General features: G+C 39.0%; 1 protein-coding gene across 1 annotated transcript in view; it reads left to right on the top strand.

The window, feature by feature from the left end:
- The window catches only part of LOC121383352 (ras GTPase-activating protein 1-like), a 66,353-nt gene that overhangs the window by 39,270 nt on the left and 7,474 nt on the right, over window positions 1-19,609 (top strand). Inside the window, exons 16-22 of the mRNA XM_041513333.1 lie at window positions 1,315-1,493; window positions 5,148-5,310; window positions 8,892-9,034; window positions 12,367-12,482; window positions 14,538-14,624; window positions 14,775-14,842; window positions 18,634-18,722. Of these exons, the coding sequence (XP_041369267.1) occupies window positions 1,315-1,493; window positions 5,148-5,310; window positions 8,892-9,034; window positions 12,367-12,482; window positions 14,538-14,624; window positions 14,775-14,842; window positions 18,634-18,722 (845 nt within the window). The remainder of the gene's footprint in view (window positions 1-1,314; window positions 1,494-5,147; window positions 5,311-8,891; window positions 9,035-12,366; window positions 12,483-14,537; window positions 14,625-14,774; window positions 14,843-18,633; window positions 18,723-19,609) is intronic.

Raw genomic sequence — 19,609 nt, 5'->3', positions numbered from 1 at the left:
GGGTACCGGCCTCGGTGGCGTCGTGGCAGGCCATCGGTCTACAGGCTGGTAGGTACTGGGTTCGGATCCCAGTCGAGGCATGGGATTTTTAATCCAGATACCGACTCCAAACCCTGAGCGAGTGCTCCGCAAGGCTCAATGGGTAGGTGTAAACCACTTGCACCGACCAGTGATCCATAACTGGTTCAACAAAGGCCGTGGTTTGTGCTATCCTGCCTGTGGGAAGCGCAAATAAAAGATCCCTTGCTGCCTGTCGTAAAAAGAGTAGCCTATGTGGCGACAGCGGGTTTCCTCTAAAAACAGTGTCAAAATGACCATATGTTTGACGTCCAATAGCCGATGATAAGATAAAAAATCAATGTGCTCTAGTGGCGTCGTTAAATAAAACAAACTTTACTTTTTTGTCTGGGGTATACATGTATGTTCCTTATCAATTCATGTAGGATCATCAAATCTGACTTGCGGGTACACTTTGGATGAAGGTATGTCATGTACTGTGACTAGTTCACTGTGAACTACGTTTCAGAGATTACTGCATATTAAAGAATCTTCATTATCAGTTCATATAGGATCACCAAACCTTGCATGCAAATACATCTTGGGATGGTGCTGTGTCTTGCATACCATGACGAGGTCATTGTGACCTACGTTTCAAGGAAATAATAGTTTTGACTATATTTTAATTACTCAAAATACCATCATAAATGTTTCTACATACAAACTCCTATAATAATTAGTTTGTTTGTTTGTTTTGTTTAACGACTCCACTAGGGCACATTGATTAATTACATGTAATCATTGGCTATTGGATGTCAAACATTTGGTAATTCTAACACATAGTCATCAGAGGACACCTACATTTACCTAATGCAGAAAGGGATCTTTTTTATGCGCTTTCCCACAGACAGGAACGTACTTACCACGCCCTTTGACCAGTTGTGGTTGGAACAGAAAAAAACCATTCAGCTGAATGGATCTACCGAGGTGGTTCGATCCTGCGATGCAAGCACCTCAAGCGAGCACTCAACCGACTGAGCTAAATCTCATCCCTACATAAATGTTAATGCCAGCTGATCATTGAATATGGGTTTTAGTATCAGAGTATTTGTGTAGTGTCTCCTCCTGAGTTAAATCCCGCCCCCTTTTAATAATTAGAGACAACTGTCATCAATATTTCAAGTTCAAGATTCTAGTTGTCACATTGATCTTTTAGCTGCAATGTGTGGATACAACATGTATACTGTTGTGGTCACAGACTTTCAAACAATGCTTCCAATTGTTTTGTAATTTTCCCTTCTTTTTCTTTTATATTAGCCCACGTCACTCTTGACTTGCGAACTCTTGACTTGCGAACTCGGGAGTATGTGGAAGAGTGGTTTGGCCTGCAGGCAGCGACACCAAATAATAAGACTGACATGGGGACTTTGCGTTTGAAAGCTCACTACACACACGAGGTGGTGATGCCGTATAAAGAATACACCAGCCTGAAAGAGGTAAGTCACAACAACATGCTTGTCTTCACTGAGGTGTTCCATTGGTGCACGCTTGACTGAGAGAGAAAAAAAAAACACCACCAACTTGCTGCCATAAAATGATAAATAGTCACCTTTAAAGACAATGGTTTTGGCCTATATGTGACTCTAAAATAAAATAAACTTTGACAACTGCACTTGCCATTTCTTTATTATCATTCATTTCATTTCAACTTACTTTCATGCATATATGCAATTAAGGTTCAAGCACGCTGTCCAGGGCACACACACCTCGGCTATCTGTGCTGTCTGTCCAGGACAGTGGATTAGTTGTTAGTGGTTAGTGAGAGAAAAGAGGGTGTAGTGTTCTTACCCACTGAGTCGTTAAAACTCCCTCTGGGTGGGAGCAGGTACTGGGGTGCGAACTTTGTACCTACCAGCCTTATGTCCGATGGCTTAACCACAACACCACCAAGGCCTATGAAATTACCAAATGATTGTCTGTAACTGCTGCCACTCCTCATATAATGCAGCTTTTAAGTCCTCTAGATGGAAGACTTTTCTAGGGATAAATAAATAAAACTTGCAGTGTTATCAAAGAGTGTGTGAGGGTTGTTTTTAGTTTATTTCTCTGTGTGTATATGGTTATGCTTGGTTTTCCCTTTGTATTGAATAATTAATAATCTTCCCTTTCTTTTCTCTATTTCTTTCTTTTTTATTATTATAATATTTTTTAAATATCTTTTTTAGCATTTTATTTTGTATCTTAACCCCTTTGGTGTTGTTGGGGTTTTTTTGGGGTTTTTTTTTTTTTGGTGGGGGGTGGGGGGATTTTTTTGTCATTGCTTCATTTCATTTCATCACTTCGTAATCTGGCAGCTCATGGAATCTTTCATCTTTCTTTGCTATCCACCTCCAGATCCCAATCATTGTCTTTGGCTTTGTTTGGCTTCTGGCATTGTTATTCCATCCAGAACTTGTATTGCAATTTCTTTCTGATACTGAATTTTATTCTAAATTCTAAGTTTTTTTGTCTGTGATATTTGCCATTTTTTTTACAGTTCTTTACACTGTGTTTTAATTTAACTGTTGAATTTTTATATTGATGTTGATCATCGCTTTAATTTTACATGTACCATAGTTTGACACCCAATAGCAGATGTATTTCTCATGCTGGGGTGTCATTAAACTTTCATTCATTCTGGCATTGTTAAGAGGCCATACATGCTAATGGATAAATGTAGCAGGATTCCTCTGACGACTACAATTACCAAACATGTGACTAAAGAGAAAACCAGCTGTCATCACTCCATGGGCTACTCATTTTGATTGGCAGCAAGGTACTTTTAAAGGCACAATCCCACAGACAGGATAGTATATAAAACAACCTTTGTTATGTACATGTATACCAGTTGTGGAGGACTTGCATGGAACAACAAACAGTAATGGACCCACTAACTTGGATCGATCCTGGATCAATTGCACATAAGCCGAGCATTTTACCACTGGGCTGCGTTCCTCCCGTTTGGTAAAAGACTTGTGTAACCACCTGCTATATCGCCCTACTACTGGTGGTTGTTAGACCAGATAATCACTGGGCTCCGTTCCTCACGTTTGGTAAAAGACTCGTGTAACCACCTGCTATATCCCCCTACTATCGATGATTGTTAGACCAGATAATCACTGGGCTGCGTTCCTCACGTTTGGTAAAAGACTCATGTAACCACCTGCTATATCCCCCTACTACCGGTGGTTGTTAGACCAGATAATCACTGGGCTCCGTTCCTCCCATTTGGTAAAAGACTTGTGTAACCACCTGCTATATCCCCCTACTACCGGTGATTGTTAGACCAGATAATCACTGGGGTGCGTTCCTCCCGTTTGGGAAAAGACTCGTGTAACCACCTGCTATATCCCCCTACTACCGGTGATTGTTAGACCAGATAATCACTGGGCTCCGTTCCTTCCCGTTTGGTAAAACACTTGTGTAACCACCTGCTATATCCCCCTACTACCGGTGGTTGTTAGACCAGATAATCACTGGGCTCCGTTCCTCCCGTTTGGTAAAAGACTTGTGTAACCACCTGCTATATCCCCCTACTACCGGTGGTTGTTAGACCAGATAATCACTGGGCTCCGTTCCTCCCGTTTGGTAAAAGACTCGTGTAACCACCTGCTATATCCCCCTACTACCGGTGATTGTTAGACCAGATAATCACTGGGCTCCGTTCCTCCCGTTTGGTAAAAGACTCGTGTAACCACCTGCTATATCCCCCTACTACCGGTGGTTGTTAGACCAGATAATCACTGGGCTGAGTTCCTCCCATTTGGTAAAAGACTAGTGTAACCACCTGCTATATCCCCCTACTACCGGTGATTGTTAGACCAGATAATCACTGGGCTCTGTTCCTCCCCTTTGTTAAAAGACTCATGTAACCACCTGCTATATCCCCCTACTACCGGTGGTTGTTAGACCAGATAATCACTGGGCTCCGTTCCTCCCGTTTGGTAAAAGACTTGTGTAACCACCTGCTATATCCCCCTGCTACCGGTGATTGTTAGACCAGATAATCACTGGGCTCCGTTCCTCCCCTTTGGTAAAAGACTTGTGTAACCACCTGCTATATCCCCCTACTACCGGTGATTGTTAGACCAGATAATCACTGGGCTCCGTTCCTCCCGTTTGGTAAAAGACTTGTGTAACCACCTGCTGTATCCCCCTACTATCGATGATTGTTAGACCAGATAATCACTGGGCTCCGTTCCTCCCGTTTGGTAAAAGACTCGTGTAACCACCTGCTATATCCCCCTACTATCGATGATTGTTAGACCAGATAATCACTGGGCTGAGTTCCTCCCGTTTGGTAAAAGACTCATGTAACCACCTGCTATATCCCCCTACTATCGATGATTGTTAGACCAGATAATCACTGGGCTGAGTTCCTCCCGTTTGGTAAAAGACTCGTGTAACCACCTGCTATATCCCCCTACTATCGATGATTGTTAGACCAGATAATCACTGGGCTGAGTTCCTCCCGTTTGGTAAAAGACTCGTGTAACCACCTGCTATATCCCCCTACTACCGGTGATTGTTAGACCAGATAATCACTGGGCTGAGTTCCTCCCGTTTTGTAAAAGACTCGTGTAACCACCTGCTATATCCCCCTACTACCGGTGATTGTTAGACCAGATAATCACTGGGCTGAGTTCCTCCCGTTTGGTAAAAGACTCGTGTAACCACCTGCTATATCCCCCTACTACCGGTGATTGTTAGACCAGATAATCACTGGGCTCCGTTCCTCCCATTTGGTAAAAGACTCGTGTAACCACCTGCTATATCCCCCTACTACCGGTGATTGTTAGACCAGATAATCAGGGCTAGCTCTGGGGAGCAAAACAGTTTGCCATATTGTCTGTTAAACTTCAGAACTTGCAGAAATTGTCAGTTATTTTCAAAAAATATGTTAAATTATTACATGTAATTATTTCGCCAAACTAAAATAAATTTGCCAACTGCTTTCAGAATTCGCAATTGGTGAATTTAGTAAGTGCCCAAGCTAGCCCCAAACTTTTTTAGCAGCAGATTACCTTTTTTCTTTATTTTTCTTTCTTTATTTTTATTATTATTATTTTTTTTATAATTTAGTGATAGCACACTAAATATCTATTTTTCAGTTGATTCTGGCTGAAGATTACAATGAAATTATACAGCTGTCAAAGGTCTGTGCGAAGTCTGAGTGGATTGTGATGTGTAAATCTCTGCTTAGAATTTTCTGTTATGAAAAACAGGAAGCCAGTCTACTACGGACACTGACTGAAATGGAAATAGACAGGGAAGGTTTGTACTTTACTTGTGTTCAATACTGGACTACCTTGTTTTACTGAAATGGAAATAAGACAGGGAAGGTTTGTACTTTACTTGTTTTCAACATTGTTCTACATTGTTGTACTTTCTGTACTACAAACACTACATGTAATAAACCACTTCCGTTTTCGGTTTAGCGCAATGGATTCACAGGTCAATGTTTCCTACTTTTGTCAGCGGGAATCGAGTAGGCCTATAACTCACTTATTCCTGGTTCAAATTCGTTGTTTTTACATGTAGAAAAACTGAGAAAATGTGCAGAGATATAATAAGCTACAGTGTTATGATTATTTTCTAGACAACTAAATTGTAGATGATCCACCTAAAACAACTCATCCATGTATGAATTTTCCCTACCTCAACATTTATCATGTGCAATGATGTATTGTTACAGCTTGAATTGTTTATTTTCTTCTTATAATTTATGTGCTCAATTATTTTTGCACTGCATATACCGATGTATTTTTCATGCTTGGGTGTCATTAAACATCTATTCTATTCTATTCTGTACTGCACTGCATATAAGATGTTAACAATTACTGTGTCTGTAAAAAGAAAAATAATAACAGCCCGAGTCTATTCGTTGACAGTATTAATGAAACCAATACAACATACATGTAAAACTGGACAAAAGATGACTTCGGCTTATACACGAGGCCAATGATTTTGTACTAGATATTTAGGGTCAAACTAAGAGGTCAGCTTATACAAGAGTCAGCTAATACACAGCAATATACGGTACCTTATTGTTTTTTTTTTTTGTTTTTTTTTCAAATGGTACTGGTAGGTACACTAAATAAAATATATTACTTTATTTGGAATAGTCGATCATATTTGCACGTGTAAATAAACATATTACATGATAATTAGGGGATATCTATTGTGCATTTCACAGATATGTGACTGTAAAACCAGCATGAACATCCGCAATGGTAAAATATTACATGCATGTAGACATCCACATTCTAATTTAATAAATGCATTTTGTTTTTAAAAGTTTTTTAAATAATAATTTTTCGGAATTAAGGCAGTGTTAACAAAAACCTGGTCACTACTTTCATGTTTAAGTCATCCGCCATATAAAATAATTATAGCGCAAGCATACAATATAACTGCTGCTCCCATTGTTTTTGTATTTTATTGTTTTATTGACGACAATACCCACCATTATTACCGATTGCACTTATTCCGAATACTCATCATGACAACTGGTACTCAATAATGAAGATTCACAGGTGCCGCTACTTACTACCACATTCCTGTCATAGTGATTTCCTATTTTATTAATTAATAATACCTTTTTGGGTGGTTTGTAAAGGCAATTTTAGAATTAATTAATCTCAGGGCAGCATGGTGCTGATTAAGCCAAGATGGTGCTAGACTATTGAGACATGGTGCCGCACCATGCTAAACAAGCTAGGAAAAACACTATGTCGGCGTCACACATGGTGTCACACAAATGTTTATAAACAGCTTTTACGTCATAAAATTTAGAGGAGCACGCATTTTGCTTCAGAAAAGTATTCAATGCTGGTATTTTAAAAGTAAGTAAGTAAACAGCGAGAAGTTGTGTATGAATATGCAAATAGGTTCTTGGGGGAATTCCCCCAAATTTTCAAATTTCCAACAGGTTCATACTCCTTTTACTGCTACAAATGGATTGAATTAGCCACTCAAATTCCACGTTATATGCAGAGTTAATTAGAATTATTATTATTAATAGTGATTATAATGTGCTATTGCCATATTTGGGTTTTGTATTTGTTTTTTTACATTCTAGTATTTTTGGTACAAATTTACAGTACATACAGAAGTAGGGCTAGTAGATTTTTAACTATGGCTAGTGGATTTTGAAAATCACTGATCCCATGGCTAGTGGATTTCTAGAAGCCCTGCCCATATAGTTTTCCTGACTTTTTTATTATATATAGCTTTATCATGTACTGTTACAGATCATGTTTGACTGCAAGTTTCATGGTGATTTACTCAAGTTTGAAAGAGTTATGACCCTTGAACTTAAAAGATACGAAAAATGTATTGGGGCCCAGTAATGCTTTAGTAGTACTCTGAGAATGCTTCTTCTTTTTTTTCGGGGGGGGGGGGGGGTTCTGCTTGAGGTGATGTCTTCAAACTGATAAACCGGCCTCGGTGGCGTCATGGTTAGGCCATCCGTCTACAGGCTGGTAGGTACTGGGTTCGGATCCCAGTCGAGGCATGGGATTTTTAATCCAGATACCGCCTCCAATCCCTGAGTGAGTGCTCCACAAGGCTCAATGGGTAGGTGTAAACCACTTGCGCCGACCAGTGATCCATAACTGGTTAAAAAAAGGCCATGGTTTGTGCTATCCTGCCTGTGGAAAGCGCAAATAAAAGATCCCTTGCTGCTAATTGGAAAGAGTAGCTCATGTAGTGGCAACAGCGGGTTTCCTCAAAAAATCTGTGTGATCCTTAACTATGTATCTGACGCCATATAACCGTAAATAAAATGTGTTGAGTACGTCATTAAATAAAACATTTCTTTCTTTCTTTCTTTCAAACTGATAATTGATAGAGAGATAAACACCTACAAATTTTGTAGCTCAGTGGTCCACTTTAAGAAACAAATTGAGACATTATCCCCAGACCAAGATCGCCATGTGACTTGAGATAATAGTTTTACATCACATAAAATGGAATAAATAAAATCAAAACTCCTTTAACAACACATACGCATATGCACACACACACACACACACAACTTTATGTTTTGGTGGTGTTTTTATGGATATCATGTGTACATACATGTATACTAGGAAATGAGGAAAAAAAATATATGTGCTCAAATGTACAGGGTAATATGTTTTCGATCTCTGTACAGTGTGCAGACTGCTTCTACAGCTTCCTATTGCCTGGCTTAAAAATCAGGATATTTGGTTGGTTGTTTGTCACGTCCAGAATTTCACTTTCATTCATGTAATGTTTCCATTCATGAGTCATATGACATATGCGTTATACGATCTACAAAGATAAACATGAAATGGTAGATTTTCATAAGCAACAGCTTTAGGTTACACACCACCATTAATTACTCCATGCAGTTCAATACAATTACAACAGTATCGACAGGGTCATGTGACTACTAATTTTAGGGAGTGCTCTCAACTGGTAAATACCCTGTAAAAAATTAACATAGGTCGACCATGACATTTTTCAGTTAGCAGCCCTCATGCCTGATCACCGTCTCGTGTTGCTGTTATACAAGTGGCACTATACCACTTGCACTGATGTTATCAGTTAGTACTACATATAACAAGTAACTTCAAACCAGTGGGTTGTTTAAATATTACAGAGGTCAACCTATGTGTAATCATCAAACAAAGATTTCAAAAAGTGTATCAGAATCTTGTAATATTTTTTTTATGTGGAACTATTTCCTAAACCGGACTATATTAAGCTGCTACAACAAGTAATGACATGCCAAATGGTGCTGTAGTAGCATAAAAAAAATATTAAAAAATTCTAATGCAAACATGTTAATGACTGGAGGTAATACAGTGTTCTCTTGCTTGTTTCAGCTGAAGTGTCACAGATATTCCGAGCAACGACATTGGCCACCACCATGATGGACCAATACATGAAGTTAGCAGCAACACAGTTTGTCGAGAGTGCCGTCAAGGACTCCGTTCTTAGGATCATGGAGAGTAAACAGTCATGTGAGGTACAGTATTTCCATCAGACGGTTTAGAGGAGTAGCGTGTATCTGAGACGGTTTAGAGGAGTAGCGTGTAGCTGAGACGGTTTAGAGGAGTAGCGTGTATCTGAGACGGTTTAGAGGAGTAGCGTGTATCTGAGACGGTTTAGAGGAGTAGCGTGTATCTGAGACTGTTTAGAGGAGTAGCGTGTATCTGAGACGGTTTAGAGGAGTAGAGTGTATCTGAGACTGTTTAGAGGAGTAGCGTGTATCTGAGACTGTTTAGAGGAGTAGCGTGTATCTGAGACTGTTTAGAGGAATAGAGTGTATCTGCTGTTTAGAGGAGTAGCGTGTATCTGAGACTGTTTAGAGGAATAGAGTGTATCTGAGATGGTTTAGAGGAGTAGCGTGTATCTGAGATGGGTGAGGAATAGGGTGTATCTGAGATGATCTAGAGGAGTAGCGTGTATCTGAGATGGGTGAGGAATAGAGTGTATCTGAGATGGTTTAGAGGAATAGAGTGTATCTGAGATGGGTGAGGAATAGAGTATCTGAGATGGGTGAGGAGTAGAGTGTATCTGAGATGGGTGAGGAATAGAGTGTATCTGAGATAGGTGAGGAGTAGAGTGTATCTGAGACGGTTTAGAGGAGTAGAGTGTATTTGAGATGGGTGAGGAGTAGAGTGTATCAGAGATGGGTAAAGAGTAGAGTGTATCTGAGATGGGTGAGGAGTAGAGTGTATCTGAGATGGGTGAGGAATAGAGTGGATCTGAGATGGGTGAGGAATAGAGTGTATCTGAGATGGGTGAGGAATAGAGTGTCTGAGATGGGTGAGGAGTAGAGTGTATCTGAGATGGGTGAGGAATAGAGTGTATCTGAGATGGGTGAGGAATAGAGTGTATCTGAGATGGGTGAGGAATAGAGTATCTGAGATGGGTGAGGAGTAGAGTGTATCTGAGATGGGTGAGGAGTAGAGTGTATCTGAGATGGGTGAGGAGTAGAGTGTATCTGAGACGGTTTAGAGGAGTAGCATGGTGGTCCTCTAACACAAAAGGGGCGGGATATTGCTCACTGGAGGGAGAGGAGTAGAGTGTATCTGAGATGGGTGAGGAGTAGAGTGTATCTGAGATGGCTGAGGAGTAGAGTGTATCCGAGACGGTTTAGAGGAGTAGCATGGTGGTCCTCTAACACAAAAGGGGCGGGATATTGCTCACTGGAGGGTGAGGAGTAGAGTGTATCTGAGATGGGTGAGGAGTAGAGTGTATCTGAGATGGGTGAGGAGTAGAGTGTATCTGAGACGGTTTAGAGGAGTAGCATGGTGGTCCTCTAACACAAAAGGGGCGGGATATTGCTCACTGGAGGGAGAGGAGTAGAGTGTATCTGAGATGGGTGAGGAGTAGAGTGTATCTGAGATGGCTGAGGAGTAGAGTGTATCCGAGACGGTTTAGAGGAGTAGCATGGTGGTCCTCTAACACAAAAGGGGCGGGATATTGCTCACTGGAGGGTGAGGAGTAGAGTGTATCTGAGATGGGTGAGGAGTAGAGTGTATCTGAGACGGTTTAGAGGAGTAGCATGGTGGTCCTCTAACACAAAAGGGGCGGGATATTGCTCACTGGAGGGAGAGGAGTAGAGTGTATCTGAGATGGGTGAGGAGTAGAGTGTATCTGAGATGGCTGAGGAGTAGAGTGTATCCGAGACGGTTTAGAGGAGTAGCATGGTGGTCCTCTAACACAAAAGGGGCGGGATATTGCTCACTGGAGGGTGAGGAGTAGAGTGTATCTGAGATGGGTGAGGAGTAGAGTGTATCTGAGATGGGTGAGGAGTAGAGTGTATCTGAGACGGTTTAGAGGAGTAGCATGGTGGTCCTCTAACACAAAAGGGGCGGGATATTGCTCACTGGAGGGAGAGGAGTAGAGTGTATCTGAGATGGGTGAGGAGTAGAGTGTATCTGAGATGGCTGAGGAGTAGAGTGTATCCGAGACGGTTTAGAGGAGTAGCATGGTGGTCCTCTAACACAAAAGGGGCGGGATATTGCTCACTGGAGGGTGAGGAGTAGAGTGTATCTGAGATGGGTGAGGAGTAGAGTGTATCTGAGATGGGTGAGGAGTAGAGTGTATCTGAGATGGGTGAGGAGTAGAGTGTATCTGAGATGGGTGAGGAGTAGAGTGTATCTGAGATGGGTGAGGAGTAGAGTGTATCTGAGACGGTTTAGAGGAGTAGCATGGTGGTCCACTAACACAAAAGGGGCGGGATATTGCTCACTGGAGGTGTGATAGGTCACAGGATTGAACACTGTAGATTGGTTTCCTCATCGAACCAATGATCCACGGCTGGTACATCAATGATCATGTTATGTACTGTCCTGTCTATGTGAGATTGCATATAAAAGATTCCTTATTGCTTTTCAGAGTAGCCTGTGTGGTAATTTGGTTAAATGTCAGAATAGATACCAGAGAGCAGTAGTTTTAATTGTGCTCAAGTGTTCTTATACTGTTCTTTTTCTTTCTGAGGATGTCAGTTATTCAAGGTGGCCACTAAACAAAGGAAAAGCTTGGTTGGGTCTTTTGGGGGTTTTTGGGGGTTTTTTTGTTGTTGTTTTGGGGGTGTTGTGGGTTGGGGTTTTTTGTTGTTGTTGGGTTCTTTTTTTTTAAGCGGGGAGGCTTTTTGTATATTAATAGTACAAATAATTGTAAACATTGCAAAGTAATGTTGACAATGTACTGAAGAGCAGATGATAACTACTGACTTGTTTTAAGAAACCTGTATATTAGACTACTATCACAGTGGTGGAAATATTGTCGTTCCGACCAGTTTTTGCCGGTCAACATCACCATGGGCTGGGAGATGTTTTATTTCCTGTCATCCATAGGACTGGCAAACATTTCACGTTTATATTCACATATTAGTTTAAGTCAGTCATGTTTTGTTTGGCTGGTTTTGATTTGGATCAGCTGAATTTGTAGCCAATTTCAATCCCTGTATCACACTGACCGTGTTTTGCACCAGTATGATATTGGACTGAAAATAATTTCTTTTTAATGTTTTTGTCTTCAACCCGACAAAAGCAAACAAATAGTTGTTTATGATAAAATAGTGTTGGGATTCAGGTGGAATTTCACCAGTCATAAATTTTAATTGGTTTCCACAGGCAGGTCAGCTGTTAATTATACATTTGGTTGAAATATATATTAAGATGTGCAGTTTGAAAAACATGAAAAAACTTACCAACACACACACTAGTCTCCAAAAATGATGTGGTGTTAAAGTGAAACAAACAATACAAATAATCTTAGAAATTATGTTTTAAGTTTTCTCAGTAACCATTCTGTGTTTTTAATTTACTTTTTTTTTCACCCCAGGTAAATCCTGCACTTCTTGACAATGCAGCGGATGCCCGACCCAACCAGGAATACTTCCTCAGCTTGCTGAACGGCGTCACGGAAACAATATTCAAGTCAATCGACTACTGTCCAGTGTAAGTGTCACACGAGTGCAAGAGTACTGGACAATGTGTGTTTGTTTTTTCCTTTTGATATTCTATGTTTGGTATTTGAAACAGTGGTAAAGCACTCACTGGATGCACAGTTGGTCTAGGATCGATCCCTATTTGTATAGCAAAGGCCATGGTAGGTGCTATCTTGTCTGTGGGATGGTGCTATAAAAGATCCTTTGCTACTAATGCCACTAAATTACATTTCTCACATAACTTCAATTTGGTAACGAACTAGGGTCAATGTGTAATACACCACCAATATAGATGAGGTAGTTTGGTCCGTGATATCAACTGGATGGGGAAACCGGCTATTCACTGTCCAAAGAAGAGATGAGCCAAGCATTTGAAAGTAGACAGGGCAGGACGTTGCCCACTGGTAAAGTGCCTGCCTGATGTGCAGTCAGTCTAGGATCAATCCCCGTTGGGCAATTTCTCGTTCAGACTGGTATATCAAAGACCTTTGCATGTGCTGTCCTGTCTGTGGGATGGTGCATATAAAAGATTCCTTGCCACTAATGGAAAAATGTAGCAGGTTTCCTGTCTAAGACTATACGTCAAAATAACTAAAAGTTTGACATGCAGTAGCCAATGATTTATAAATCAATGTTCTCTAGTGGTGTCATAAAAAAAAAAAAAAATTAAGTTTGGTATTGAAAATTGGTTAATAGTATCTGCACTAGCTTTTAGAAATATCTGATAATTCAGTTGGTATGAAGTGAAAAGACCAAGGTGCTAAAACATATTATTTTGTATGAGATTACGAGAAGATAAATGTTGCCATGTAGAGTTAGCTGCTTTACCAGGTTTGATTCAAAAAAATGTACTTTGTCCTTGACATTTGTTCAAGTCACCAATAGCTGATGTATTGTTCGTGTTGGGGTGTCGTTAAACATTCATTTATTCATTGTTCAAGTCATTGGTGAGAGATCTGCAGCAAGTACATGTAGTAGATTAAAACTGTTATTTGAAACAAGATGTTCAGTGGACACAGTGTACTGAATAAATATCTTATGTAGCAAGTAATCACTATACATTTCAACCCAATCAAATTTCAATAACCCAAACTGTAATCGCTCTCAAACTGAAGTGATGGTCACGGCTGAATTGCTATACAATCTCAAACTTCCAAAAACTAGAAAACCTTGATCTTTCAAACTAATTTTTTGGTCCTACCGCAAATATTTACTATATAATGCAATACAAAAACTCGAAGTGTGTGGATAGATCAAGCCAATGTTGCTGGTAATATTTTAAAGAAGAATGAATTGTCAGCCATGCAAAGTGCGGGTGTCTCGGGTTGTCTTGGACTGTCGTGGATTCAGGTGTTCATTACACAATAATATATTGCCAACGAAGCGTAACAAAGGCTGTGTTTAGTTGTCACTGCTTGTACACTGTACATGGCGGAGGGACTCGTTAATACATAATTAGAGAATGATAGACCGGAACAAAGGCTGTGTTTGGTTGTCACTGCTAGTACACAGTACATGGTATTAATACTGTTTTTGCTCTGAAACGAATGGATCGTCTTAAACTAATTTGAATATTTATATTTTGATTGTTTTACATACATATATATATAACAATATATTATTATATATAGTTTGGTGCTATTCAGCATTCAGTACTTTATTTTGTTAGTTACGTTCCACAAACTTTCAAGTCATTTCTTTTCTTTTGTTACGAACTTCTTTTAAAATATACACAAAATAAAAGGAATGTGCTATAGGTGCCGGAAGATGCCTGCAGCTAGGGATGGGGTGAACTGCCATTTATATATTAAATCACCATTCAGCTCAAAATGCAACATTTTCAGTTTAAGATGGGGGCAGTGCACTTTACATTTCTTACAATATCAAAAGAAATCATCCATCTGCAATGCCGTTTCAGTTTCAAGGTGTGCTTTATGAATTTCGAAAACTCAAACTCTTCTGAAACACTTAACTATTTTGTATCCTTCGAGTTCGAGTTATCGAAGTTTGAATGTATATTGTTAAAAATAATAAAAGTTGTAATGTATGTTTTATATGTTTACAGTGTGCTACGATATGTGTGCAGTTGCCTGCAAAAGAAAGTTGTCAGCAAGTGGCCTGATGACGAGACTGTGAAAACCAGAGTTGTCAGGTGTGTGCCAGTCTTTGGGTATCACTCTTTATTTCAACTTAAATGAATAAAAACTAACAGTTTAATCTGAATACTATAATTTTTATTCTTTAAATGTTTAAATAAATTGTTAAAAATGTCTGAAAACTCCTTTTTCCCACTTTTTTTCAGTGGTTTTATTTTTCTCCGCTTGATATGTCCAGCCATTCTTTCACCCAAGCTTTTTAATCTGGTGTTGGGTAAGTTTGAGTTTATTATTTACTGTTTGTGTAAGATTTATATGAGAATGCCATTGATTATATAGCTAGTATCTGAAATGAAGCAGGTTTCTTCTCTTATGTTTATGTTTTACTATACATATGGCCATAAGCAGACATTTTTAGGGGGTGGGGGTGAGAGGGCAGCCTGAATTAAACGAAAATGCCCGACTATGGATAACTATGTTTATTCATATTTGCATTACTACCAAACCATGGATTTATCCAGGATTTTGTGCCTGAGTCCCTTTTCTGATGAGATTGGGAAAATGAGCACGAGCAAATCATACTTGGGTTCTTTTTTCAGACCAGTGAATGATTTAGAACACCACTGTTGAAATAATTTATTGGAACAGGCACAATGAAATATATTTATTACCCCAACAGGCACTCATAACGGGGAAAATAAAAATCATAATTTCTCACTGAGAAATTATCATGCATTGGTCTAACGAACAATACTATTGGATGATTTGACGCTTACAAACCAATGACCTTGTCGGTACTAAATGTGACGTCATCACGATTTGGCAAACACAATGACGTCATGTAGTTTAAAGAATTTGTGTTTACGGCTGTCTGTTTTTGGTGTTAAATTTATAACAAAATGTCATTTTAATGCAGTTCATTATAGATTTTGTACCAGAATAAAGAGGACATTTGTTTTTGAAAATGATCTATGGACGTGATTAAATTACAAAGTTATAGCAATACTCAGAACAGTGCGTAAAGCAGTTTATATTCTTTTAATACATGTATGTGTATGTGTGTTGAAAATAAAGGCTTTTAGAGAAAAAATAGCTTAGGTAATAAATAGAATAACAAACTCGTAACAATATATTATCAAATGTATGTCCCTTGTGAAATAATTTTCATTTGTCACTCGCTAAAGCTCGTGACAACTGAAAATTATTTCACTCGTGACATAAATTTTATAATAACTGGTAACTCGTTTATTATCCTCTATATAAATTGGTAATTTTTAGCATAAAACTTGGGAATTTTCAGCACTTGCCATTTTCATTTGAGAAGGGGCCTATGTTGAGACCCACAGGACACCTGGATAAATCCCTGCAAACAGTTATATAGGGTTCCAAATGAATCACTATACATTTGTACATGGATTACAAAGTACTATTAATAATTATTGTAAATAGAATGATAGAAATACATAGTAAAATGTTTTCAGGCCAGCTTGTTTTACCCAAAAGTCTCGTATTATTTTTGCCCAAATGCTAAGATTTTCTTCAGTATTGTCAGAGAGGGGGAATTAGCTTTTGAAGGGTGGGTGCCTGAATTCTTGATACAAAACCTAAGCACAAAGGCATATATGTTTGCCCTTAGTTTATCAGTTAAACGACATGTACATAGTATTAGTAATGAGGCGTGGAAATAAGTCGAGAATGATTGTTCAGGTTACCGGGATGTTACCATATATGTCAAGTAATTCAAGAATGGGACTGTGTTCTCCACAGGGGCGGAACCTAGCCCAGTGGTAAAACCCTCTTGATGCATGCTCGGTTTAGGATCGATTCCTGTCGGTGGGCCCATTGGGCTATTTCTCATCCCAGCTAGTTCACTATGACTGGTATATCAAAGGCTGTGGTATGTACTATCCTGTCTGTAGGATGGTGCCTGTAAAAATCCCTTGCTACACAAAAAACAGTCTTTTGAGTGACTGCAAGTGCTTGGTCTCCTATATATCATGTCAGCGGTACATTTTACAAGTTACACAGGAAACCCACGGATGTTTGGCCAATCTATGAATCATGTCTGTATCAATTCAGGCCACTGATAGCGGTGATGGAGAAGTTTTCTTGGGCAATGTGCCCTATTTGAGAGGTTGCTAAAACCATATTATATAGTATATTTCTGATACATATTTTACAAGTAAGAGGGTTGTGGGTGGGGTGGATAAGTAAATTCTTGGGTCCAGTAACGATTATAGAATACTATTATTTATCTAGCTTGCTGCCCATGATATGATAATACAGTATTCTTCTAGTCCATGATTCCATTTGTTATTGTTTATTGACATAAATTGAAGAATTTTTACATAAAGAAAAAATAACTTTTCAGTCAGTTTTAAAAAATGCCGTCAGCAGACTCAAAATTCCATCATTGGGCCCTGTCACCCACAGCATTTCTTTTATTATTACTGTGAGTGATAAATTCTTGACTTTGAGCCCTGTAAACATGTACATGGCTCACCAGACACATTGCTCTTTTCAGGAAGTAAGGAAGGAAATGTTTTATTAAACAACGCACTCAACACATTTTATTTACGGTTATATGGCATGAGACATATGGTTAAGAACCACACAGATATTGAGAGAGGAAATCCACTGTCACCACTTCATGGACTACTCTTTTTCAATTAGCAGCAAGGGATATTTTATATGCACCATTCCATAGACAGGATAGTACATACCACTGCCTTTATTACACCAGTTGTGGAGTGCTAGCTGGAACGAGAAATAGCCCAGTGGGTCCACCGAAGGGGATCGATCCTTGACCAATCGTGCAACAAGGAAACGCTTTACCACTGGGCTATGCCCCATCCCTGCTCTTTTCAGTGCCTGCTAATGAAAGATAGTACACAATAATGTGATGGTTAGGACAGCTGTGAGTTCGATCATCAATCTGCTTCTTAATCATAACGTGAAACCTTCACGTTATACTGCAGCACCTTCATGTATCTAACTGAGGCCTCCAAATTTACACAAATTATAATTTCTTGTATGTTTGTAGTGTGTCGGCAAACTGACACAATCAAAAGTCTATTACTCATTATCATGTATGAGAATTAAGTTTCTCATCACAGGGCACAGAAGTGAACAAACTTTCACATAGAATTTGAAATCCTGTGGCCTGTCATTAACTATGGAAGCCAATTATTGTGAATTGAGGAGCATGCAACAAGGGGAGGAAAAAACGTACAGAGGCTGCATTACAACAGTGATTCCTCAAACCTCAAACCAAAACATGCTTACTCATCATTTGTAATGTGATCAGACATGAATGTTCTTTGTTAGTTAATATTATTATTAATTCATACGGTTAAAATATCTTGGTTTATATCAAAGTATTATGTCCCACTAGAACATAAAATAGGACACAACACCTCGACGTCATAGAGTGACGTCATAAAATTGGTGCATACCGACCTTACCAGAATGTAATTTTAGTGGTTACAAACTGTAAGGCTCTAGTTGGAAACATCTTGTCAGTGGCAGCAGGGAGAGGAAACAATTGATTATCAACCCACATCTAAATCAAAGGTTTGGGACGTAGCCCACTGGTAAAGCGCCTGCTGATGCAAGGTCGGCCTAGCATCAATCAGTGGGCCCGTTGGGCTATTTCCCGTTCCAGCTAGTGCACCTTGACTGGTATATCAAAGGTATGTGCTATCCTTTCTGTGGGATGGTGCATATAAAAGATCCCTTGCTACTAATAGAAAAATGTAGCATGTTTCCTCTCTTAGACAATATGTCAGAATTACCCAGTGTTTGACATCCAATAGCCGATGATCAATAAATCAATTTGCTGTAGTTGTGTCCTTAAACAAAACAAAGGTTAACTTTAACAGATCATTTGAATCGAATCTCATGATTGTTGGTTGGGAAGATGGTGTTGCCATTCTCATGTGCTGTGAATTTTGTAAAGATTTGAAACACCTTAGCTATGTTTGTCAGTTGTCATTTTTATTAATGTAAACATGTTTAAAGATTTGTTTTGTTGGTAGTTAGTGTTAAAATGTTCTGTTGTTTTAGAAAACCCATCAGAGACTGCAGCAAGAACCCTCAAACTTGTGGTGAAATCTTTACAGAATCTGGCAAACTTGGTCGAATCTGGTACAAAGGTAACACTCGCATATTTATTGTAATTACAGCATCCAGTTAATATAACTGCAAATCTGTCTTAACCAAAATCAAATCAGAAATTATACTGATGGAAAGAAATAAGGGAACACATTGAATTGTAGACCAAATTTAATTCACTACTAGCGTAGTAATGGCTGTATTTCATACCAAGTTGTAATGTGGGACTGAATGTCTGTAGTGTTGAATGTGCTACCTATATGTTCCCAGTCAACTTCGGACAATATCAATTGATTTTTGATGGAGTCATTATTTCTTGTTACTATCTGTGTGATCCTTTATTTCTTTCCATCAGTATATTTTTTACTGCTTTTTAATAATTGAATTTGATTCCTAGATATAATATTTGGAGAAATATTTTTTCTCCATAATTGCCCAGTGTTCCATCTTGATTCTAAAAACACATTGGTTTGCTAAAAGTAATGTTATTTGATTGGTTGGTTGGTTGGTTGTTTGTTACAGCCAGAACTTAACTTTCATTTAATATTTCCATAAATACATGTATGTCAGTTTAAACATACGATATGCAACCTGCATAAATGTATTTGAACATTTTGACTGAAATGTTTCATAAATGTGAAATGGTATATTTACATAAGTAGTGGCTATTACATTACACAAAATAATGACTTTCTAATGCAGTGCTCGCCTGAGGTGCTTGCATTGCAGGATCAAACCACCTCGGTGGATCCATTCATCTGATTGGGGATTTTTTCTCATTCCAACCAGTGCACCACAGCTGGTCAAAGGCCGTGGTATGTGCTTTCCTGTCTGTGGTAAAGTGCTTATAAAAGAGCTGTTGCTGCTAATGGAAAAAATGTAGCGGGTTTCGTCTGATGACTATATGTCAGAATTACCAAATGTTTGA

Source organism: Gigantopelta aegis, chromosome 2 (assembly GCF_016097555.1).
Source record: "Gigantopelta aegis isolate Gae_Host chromosome 2, Gae_host_genome, whole genome shotgun sequence".
Lineage (NCBI taxonomy): Eukaryota > Metazoa > Mollusca > Gastropoda > Neomphalida > Peltospiridae > Gigantopelta > Gigantopelta aegis.
Note: the sequence above shows the minus strand (reverse complement) of the source record. Positions and strands in the feature narration are given on the sequence as shown.